At 50.1% G+C, this 9,261-nt stretch overlaps 1 protein-coding gene across 1 annotated transcript in view; it reads right to left on the reverse strand.

Annotated features, from left to right (window-relative positions):
- The window catches only part of LOC125341109 (sperm motility kinase 3A-like), a 29,953-nt gene extending 22,507 nt beyond the window's left edge, over positions 1-7,446 (reverse strand). Inside the window, exons 1-3 of the mRNA XM_048333128.1 lie at positions 5,921-7,446; positions 5,722-5,770; positions 3,912-3,993 (exon numbers count right to left, since the gene is read on the reverse strand). Coding sequence (XP_048189085.1) covers positions 3,912-3,993; positions 5,722-5,770; positions 5,921-7,446 — 1,657 coding nt within the window. The remainder of the gene's footprint in view (positions 1-3,911; positions 3,994-5,721; positions 5,771-5,920) is intronic.
- Positions 7,447-9,261: the final 1,815 nt, after the last annotated feature.

The raw sequence follows: 9,261 nt of genomic DNA on the forward strand, positions 1-9,261 counted from the left end.
TGGATTCCACCTCAGGCAGGTAGCCCATGTTTGGCCTCAGGCGCTCTATTGCCCCAGTCATTGCTAAAGCAAAGAGAGACAAGGGAAACACTGTCAGTGGTGCTGAGGTCAACATACAGGGCAGTGGTGGCTATGTTCATCCTGCACTGAGAAAGTTCTCCAGGAAGATTTCACCTGTCTGAACTCTGTTCCCACCTCCTCCTCCTTGCTCTTCTGTCTCTACATCTCCCATTCCTATCCTATCCTATCCGTCCCCAGTCCGCTGCTAAGTCTGACTCTGTCTGTCTGTCCCTGTGCATGGGTGGGAACCGTACTTTCAAACCCCAGCCCTCTCAGAAAGTAAGAGAGAAAGAATGACACCCCATTTTGAGCACCTGGAGTGAAATCACAGCAGACTTACACCAGCTGCCTAGCAATCAGAAATCTTGGTGTTTTAAACCCTGCCATCAAGAACTTCATTGGCTGAGCCTCAGTCCTTGTGTGATGATTAGAAAGGTCAAGAGAAAGCAATTGGGGCAACAGGGGAGGAGAAGGGAGACATGGATCTCCTGTGGACGCTGTCCAGCTGAGCACACCTCTCCCATGGGCTGTCTTGGAGGAGTTGGCTCAGCACCTTCAGAAGTCATCTGGCAGAGGCCTCGATGGGCTGATTAGGGTGGAACACTGGGCATGCCTGATCTGGCTAAGGAAAAGTGAGTTAGCCTGACAGATGATCATCTCCAAGCGACAGAATGGAAATGGCATGTGTGAGCCAAGGAGGCACTGGCCTACAAAAAACCTCAGTGCACATTTGCCCAGGCGAGCACACTGTCTTTTGGTACAGGAATTCAGGCATCCACAGGCTCACTTAACCTCAGTCTGGGATGACTGAGGACGGCAGGAGGGGCTGCATGCCCTCTGCGTGGAATCCCATGTGCAGAGTCAGGAGCAGATTGCGCACCTACCTGCTGAGCAGGGAGGAGACCTCTGGAGCAGGGTTGCCTGGCACTCAGTCCTGTGTGGATCATGCCAGGCTCCTTCCTGCTGGGGTGGGGTCAAACTCAGGCTGGTGGCCCCTATTTGGCGTCAGGTGCTCTGTAGCCCCAGTCATTGCTAAAGCAAAGAGAGACAAGGGAAACACTCTCAGTGGTGCTGAGGTCAACATACAGGGTATTGGTGGCTACGGTCATCCTGATCTGAGAAAGTTCTCTAAGATTTCACGTCTCTCCAGGCTTCTGCCACTGCTACTTGTAGTTGCCCAACGCGGTTCTGTGTCCCCGGTCCATTGGACCCTAGGTTCCAGTTGAGCGCTGAACTGGGATTTTATTTACTCCCTATGTTCAGAGCTCCTTAATGAAAGACTCTACGCCTTCCCTAATTCTTGCAAACTTCCTGCCCTTGAATGCAGGATCGTTGCATGCCTATTCCTCAGCACATGTATCAGCTGCTGACCCAGGAAGGGGTGCTCATGTGAGCTCTCCAGTTGTCCTGGAGCCTGCACAGCTGGAGGAAACAAAGGATAACTGAGGTGAGGTGGTGGAAATGAATTGCCTGTTCAGGTGGCTGGAAGGAAAGAGGGAGGGAAGCTGGCTGAAAGCGTAGTGATCATTGCAGGAGATCATGGAGCCCTGCCTGCCTCTACGTATGGTAAGAGAGCCCACCTTGGAGCCACCTCAGAGCCACAGCATCCGGTCCTGAACCTCCTGAGGCTACAATGCCAGCAAGTGACAGTGCTGCTGCAGAGAGTGGCTTGAGGCGCATTCAAGTGTCTGGATGCCCTGTGCCATGGAGAGGGGGCTGTGGGCTGTGCACAGCTGGCAGTGGAGGCAGCTCCTCTGCACATGGCCCAGCCCCTGCCCTCCTGTCCAGCCTCCTCCTCCACAAGCCAAAGGGGATGTGGGTTGTGGCTCAAGTAGTAGAGCACCTGCCTAGCAGGTGGATATTTTGGGTTCAAATCCAAGACACTGGCCTCTTAGAGAAGAAAAGGATGCCACCCCATTGTGATGCTGAGCTCCTAGAATGAGGTCAGAGAACCTAGATTAAGGCCACACGAGCTTCAAACTGTCCTCAATTAAATGACCAGTTACCAAGCTTGTTGGGGAATGTCTCTGACTACCCACATGAAGGAACCAAATATGGATCTGGTGGTAGAACACATGCGTAGAAACCGCAAGGCTCCAGTTCATACCCTTGTAATAAAAAAATTAGTAGGCCAACTTAAGTGCTTGTGGCTACTGGGTCTGAACATGGCCTCTGGCACCCAGTGGTAAGGAAGCTGCTCCTGTGCTGATAAAATCAGCCGAGACAGCAGAGGAGGAGAAGGAGAACAGGGCTCTCCTGGAGACACTGCGCAGCTAAGCTTTCCCAGCTCAACCCAGCAAGGTGCCCAGGTCTCAACCACAAACACATGGCCACCTGGTTGTCTACGAGGCATCTGCATAGCAAAACTGGAGGTGGCCTAGCAGAAGCCTCACTGGGATGACTAGGGATGAACGCCGCACATGGCTGACCTGGCTAAGGCACAGGGGGTTAGCCTGAATCCCCCTCATCTCCAAGGGACAGTGGGACATGTGCACCTGTGCCCCCCATCAAGAGGAGGTAGATTCCCCCTCCTCGCACACACCAAGAGCTCAGGAGTGTGTGTCTCAGGGATCACATGCGAGGACATTTCCTCGGGTGGGCAGAGCACCTTGTCACCTCAAACTCTTTCTGGGAACACTGGGCAGGTCAGCAGGTGCTGGATGCCCCCTCCCTGGAATCCCATGTGCAGAGTCAGGAGCAGATTGCACACCTACCTGCTGAGCAGAGAGGAGACCTCTTGCTAGGCTTGCCTGGCACACAGTCTTTTGTGTTTCATGCCAGGCGCCTTCCTGCTGGGGTGGATTCCACCTCAGGCAGGTAGCCCACGTTTGGCCTCAGGTGCTCTATTGCCCCAGTCATTGCTAAAGCAAAGAGAGACAAGGGAAACACTGTCAGTGGTGCTGAGGTCAACATACAGGGCAGTGGTGGCTATGTTCATCCTGCACTGAGAAAGTTCTCCAGGAAGATTTCACCTGTCTGAACTCTGTTCCCACCTCCTCCTCCTTGCTCTTCTGTCTCTACATCTCCCATTCCTATCCTATCCTATCCGTCCCCAGTCCGCTGCTAAGTCTGACTCTGTCCACTCCTCCTTCCACTTTGGAGATTGCACATCTGCGGCTACAACAGGAATGTTCTTTGGCAAGTGAGTGTTAAGGTGTGAGAATGCAGCGGTGCCTTTTTCTAGTCAGTGTCTGTAGCTTTGTGCTTGAGCGTTCCCTCAGAGGAGGAGTGGAAACAGAAGCCTAATCTTTTCCGGTTAATGATCTCTTCCCACTCCTCAGTCCCCTCAATGCCTTCCCTAAGCCTGCACTTAGGTGAAAGCTGCTCCTTTTCCATCCACTCCTGTGGGCCAAGCCTTCTGAACCCTCAGCAAGCATGGCACTCTGCATCCTGAGGGGGTCCTCCTGCACTTGCTGGTTGCAGGCTCCCAACCCAGCTCAGCCATGACCACCATCACAACACGTAGTACCTTGAGGCCTTGTTCTGTGCATTGCAGTGGGTGGGGTGGGGATGCCCAGCACCCAGCTCTGGCTGTCCTTGTCCTGTTCTGGCCTTGCCAGCTCCATGCAGGAGGTCCAGCCTGCTGGCATGTAGCTTCCTGAGGAAATGTCCCGCCGCTCTTCAGGACATGTTCCCGGCTGTACCACATCTCTCTCCAGGCGTCTGCCACTTGTATTTGTAGCTGCCTCTGGAGGGTTGTGTTCCCGGTCCTTTGGACCCTGGGTTCCAGCTGTGGGCCGAACTGTGATTTAATTTAGTCCCTATGTTCAGTCCTGTTAATAAAAATCTCTGGGCCTTCCCACAGTCTTGCAAACTTCCTGCCCTCAAATGCAGCAGAGTCGTTTCCTTACCTATTCCTCTGCCCATGTAGCAGCTGCTGGCCCAGGAAGGGGTGCTCAGGTGAGCTCTCCAGTTGTCCTGGAGCTTGCACAGCTGAGGAGACAAAGTTTAACTGAGGTGAGGTGGTGGAAATGAATTATTTGTTCAGGGGGCTGTACAGGAAAGAGGGAGGGAAGCTGGCTGGAAGCATAGAGACCATTGCAGGAGATCATGGAGCCCTGCCTGCACCTTAGCATCCACACAAGCTCCTCCCACCTGAGCTGCAGGAGCTTCACACAGAAACCACCTGGGAGCCAACTCAGAGTCTACAAGTCCCTATTCTGAGCCTCCCAAGGGTCCAATGTCAGCAAGTGACAGCGCTGATGCAGGGAATTGCAAGGGGCGAATTAAAGGGCCCAGATGCCCTGTGCCATGGGGAGGGGCTGTGGGCTGTGAGCCCGAATGGCAGTGGAGACAGCTCCTCTGCACAGGGCCCAGTCTCTGCCCTCCCATCCAGCCTCCTCTCCCACAAACCAAAGGGGATATGAGTTGTGGCTTAAGCAGTAGAGCACCGGCCTAGCACGTGGATCGTTTGCGTTGAAATTCAAGACTCTCTCCTCTTAGAAAAGGATTCCACCCCTTTGCGATACTGATTATCTAAAGTGAGGCCAAAGGACCCGGATCAGAGCCACAAGTTAAAAAAATCTGTCCTCAGTTCAAGCAGCAGCTACCATCTTGTTAGGTCATGCATGCCTCAGACTACCAATATGAGTCACCGAGTTACACCTTGAAACTGCAATATCTGAGTTCAAAACCCAGTAATGAAATAATTAGAAGAAACCAACTTAAGCACCCGAAGCTCTTGGGGCTGAATATGGCCTTTGGGACCCCATGGTAAGGGGAGCTGCCCCTGTGCCTCATTAGAAAGAGGCAGAGAAAACAGTTGAGGCAGCAATGGAGGAGAAGTGAAATGTGGGCCTCTTGGGGGCTATGCCAAGCTGAGCTTTGCCAACCCTGCCCAGAAATGTGCCCAGGGCTTCCCCCCACCTCTCCAACTAGCTGTCTTGGAGGAGTCTGCCAAGCATATAGGAGGTGGTCTGGCAGAGACCTCGCTGGGCTGATTTGGCTTGATCCCTGGATATGGCTGATCTTGCTTAGGAAACCTGGGCAAGTCTGTTTGACCCCCATCTCAAAAGGAGAGAAAGGCAAGGGAATGTCCACACCAAGAGGGGGACCTGTTCCCCTCCCCACAAACATTTATAAAACGACAAATGAGAGCTCAGGAGGAATTGGCCCAGGAAAAACCTGCATGGACGTTTCCCCAGGTGGGCAGAGCACCTTGTCACCTCACGCTCTGTCCAGGATGCCTGGGGAGGTCAGCAGGAGTTGGATGTCCTCTGCCTGGAATCCTATATGCAGAGTCAGGAGCAGATTGCACACCTACCTGCTGAGCTGGAGGGAGACCTCTGGGGCAGATGTGCTTGGCACACAGCCCTGTGTGGTTCATGACTGGCTCCCTCCTGCTGGGGTGGAGTCTACCCGAGGTCGATCCCCAACACTCGGCCTCGGGAGCCCTGCAGACCCAGGGCCTCTCAGTCACTGCTAAAACACAAGGAGATGAAGGAAAACAGATTCACTTAGTGATGCTGAGGTAAATATACAGGACAGACCTGCCTATAGTCATAATGCATTGTGCTCCTCTGTTCCTAGGTGAAAATCTATTCCTCCATCCCTCCCCACCTGCCTTCTTTCTGTCTCTACTTCTCCTTTTCTTCCTGTCTTTCCCCTTGCCTCTGGTAACTCTGTCTACCTGTCTGTCTACCTACTTCTGTCTCTACCTACTTCCACATTGGCAAGTTGCACATTAATGGGTGCAGGACGATTGATATTTCTGAGGTGATAGACACATTATGGAGAATGACACAATCACCCCACCTCTAATCCATGTCTTGCATCCCACTAGTAATTCGTCAGTTGAATGGGACATGAAGAAAGTGTAAATCCCATAAAATGCAGCACATAGTTGGCCTGTCTCACTAACCTGGTGGTGATGCTGTCTGTTCCCTGGCCTGGAACTACTTTGTTCCGTGAGTTCTTTTTCGAGCCAGTAAGACAGGAACACAGTGCCCTCAGTGCCCTCATCATATTTGCCCTGAAGGCTTTCCAGCGTCTGGGTCTGACCTCAGGAGGGGGGGTGGATGCCCTCTCCCCATCACTCTGTGCATCCAAAACTTCTGAAGAAGACTGGTTGTCACTTCGTGAAGATGACTCCAAGGATAGGCTGCACAGGTCGTCAAGGCGGGATTGGCGGACATTGCCCTCAACAGAGGACTCAGGCTTGGGAGAATTGTGGCAAACAACCTTGTGACGCATTCGTTGGAAGTGAATTGCGGGCAAGGAGACATGCTTCACACCCTGCTCTTGTGAAGTGTCTTCCTCCTGCTGCTGGCACCTCAGTGGTGATTGGTCAAACGAATGAAGGTTGTAGAAACTGGGCCTCTTCTTTTTCACCACATTGATGGTGGGAGGTTTTGAGAGGGCAAGGCAAGGCATTTTGTCTGACCATCCTGGTTGGCCATCACTGTTGGAACCCAGCCCCTGAGGCATATGATAGCATAAAATGAGATAAGTAGCCATGATATGGTCGAATTTTCTCTCCCTTAAGGAGGCTTGAATTTCCTGGGGGTTATAACCCATGGTGGCCATTGTGGCCAAGATTTGGGAATATGTACATTTGCGTAGAGGGCTCTTTACAACCCTGGAATAGCAATGGTGTGGCCAATTCCGCCAAGGATGTCGGAGGACATGATGTATGGTGGCTCTCTCCTTCCAGTCCGGCACTAACAGTCGGCTGAGCAGATCTTGTGCCTCATCCGAGATGTAACTTGGAAGCAGGATCCACATGTGCTGTTGGGCGGTGTTAGATATGTGGAAGGGAATAGTACCCACAAGCATATTATATAATACTATCCCTAGGCTCCACATATCTACTGCCTTACCATCGTAGCCTTCTCTGTAGAACATCTCTGGGGCCGTGAAGGGGATCGTGCCACAGCAACTTGTAAGTTTCTGCCCTGGTTTAAACTGGGCACTGAGCCCGAAGTCACAAACCTTCAGGGTTTCTGTGCCGTCCACGAGGATATTACCAGGCTTGAGGTCCCGGTGGCTGATATTCCTCGCATGGAGATACTGCACGGCACAGATGATTTCGTAAAAAAATTGTCGCGCCTTCTCTTCCTTTAAGTAACCCTTGGCCTTGATGTAATCTCGCAGGCTGCCATTTATCGCATGTTCCAGGATGTAGTAAATATTTCTGGAGTCTTCCAAGATGTGGTACAGCCGGATGATGTTTGGATGACACAATCTTCTCATTATTTTGGCTTCATTAGAGATGTAGGATGAGTTTGGATCATTTTTTGCCACTATTTTGACAGCAACCTGCGTTTGTGTTAGTTTGTGCCAACACAATTTCACACTGGAAAAACCCCCTTCGCCAATGGTTTTCAAGACCCAGTAGTGGTCACTGAGATGTTCCTTATCACTGTTTATTCTCGGAAGGCGCTCCATGGTTCCTCTTTCTCGATTGTATGCCCAGCAGCTCAAACTACAACAGGTCAATAAAAATTTAAAGTGACTTTATGAGGGATGCTTGTAGTTACATAAGTTTATATTTTAAACTAGGACTGGGCAGTTATGTTTCAAGTTGGGGGTCACTTGCTTAACAGGTTTGATGCCTTCTGTGAAATGTCAGGACATAGGGTAGAGACATGGGTCATTTCTGGAGTGCCTGTGTAAGCCTAAGGTCCTAAATGCAAATTCCCTAAGTACAGACAAAGAGATTTCAAATCACCTTAGAAATAAGAGCAACAAAGTGAAATGAACTCCATTTTATGGAAATGATTGTTATATCATAGTTGTAACTACTTTCAACATCCCATGTGTATCTGTAGTTTCTACTATTGATGATGTTCTTGTATCACCTTCTTTTTTTTTTGGCCAGTCCTGGGCCTTGGACTCAGGGCCTAAGCACTGTCCCTGGCTCCTTCCCGCTCAAGGCTAGCACTCTGCCACTTGAGCCACAGCGCCGCTTCTGGCCGTTTTCTGTATATGTGGTGCTGGGGAATCGAACCTAGGGCCTCGTGTATCCGAGGCAGGCACTCTTGCCACTAGGCTATATCCCCAGCCCCCTTGTATCACCTTCTTGTGATTGTATCTACACTATCTCTGTAATCTTATCTGAGTGTATTGGAAACGGTGTATACTGGTATTAGAATTAGGAAATTGAAAGGGAATACCAAAATTGAGAGACAAAGGGTAAAATAAGAGAAACAACAACAAAAGCAATACTTGCAAAACTGTTTGGTGTAAGTGAACTGAACACCTCGGGGGGGGGGGGGGAAGGGGGGTATGAGGGACAAGGTAACAAACAGTACAAGAAATGTATCCAATGCCTAATGTATGAAACTGTAACCTCTCTGTACATCAGTTTTATAAGAAAAACTTAAAAAAAAAAGAAATGGAAGGACTTGCAAAAAGTTATACTAAGTGAAGTGAGCTGGACTCGAAGAAACATGGACTCTATGGTCTCCCTCATAGGGAATAATTAGTACAGGTTTAGGCTAGTCACAGCAGAGGATCACAAGAGCCAATAGCTATGCCCTTATGAACACAAAAGATGATGTTAAGTGAAATGAACTCCATGTTATGGAAACGAGTGTTATATCACTGTTGTAATTACAACATGCCATGTGAAACTGTAGCTTTTTTTTGTTGTTGATGATAATCCTCTTGTATCCCCTGCCTGTGGTTGTCCCCGTGCTATCACTGTATTTCATCTGAGTACCCTGGATACTGTATATACTGGTATTAGAACTAGGGAATGGAAAGGGAATATCAAAATCGAGAGACAAGGATAAAAAGACAAACAACTCCAAAAGCAATACTTACAAAACCATTTGGTGTAAACCAACTGAGCAACTCATGGAGGGAGAGGGGGAGGGGGGGAGGGGGGAAAAGAGGGAGGAGGTAACAAATTATATACATTGCCTTACGTAATATACCACTTTGACAATAAAGAAATTATTCAGAAAAAAAAAGAAATAAGAGCAACACAAACTCCAAAGCATATGGAACATATAACAAGAGGTCATGCAAAAGGTGGGCACTAGGGTCCCCCATCTGCAATCCTAGCTACTGAGAAGGCCAAGAACATCGATGATAGTGGCTGGAGGCCAACCCAGGCAGGAAAGTCCATGAGATCCTTATATCTAGTTAACCACCAAAAAGTCAGATGTTGAGCTGTGCCTCAAGTAGCAGAGTGCTAACCCTGAGCACAAATGCTCAGATAGCAGCCAGAACCTGAGTTCCAGACCTACAACTGGC

This window comes from Perognathus longimembris, chromosome 23, assembly GCF_023159225.1.
Source record: "Perognathus longimembris pacificus isolate PPM17 chromosome 23, ASM2315922v1, whole genome shotgun sequence".
In the NCBI taxonomy this organism is placed as follows: Eukaryota; Metazoa; Chordata; class Mammalia; order Rodentia; family Heteromyidae; genus Perognathus; species Perognathus longimembris.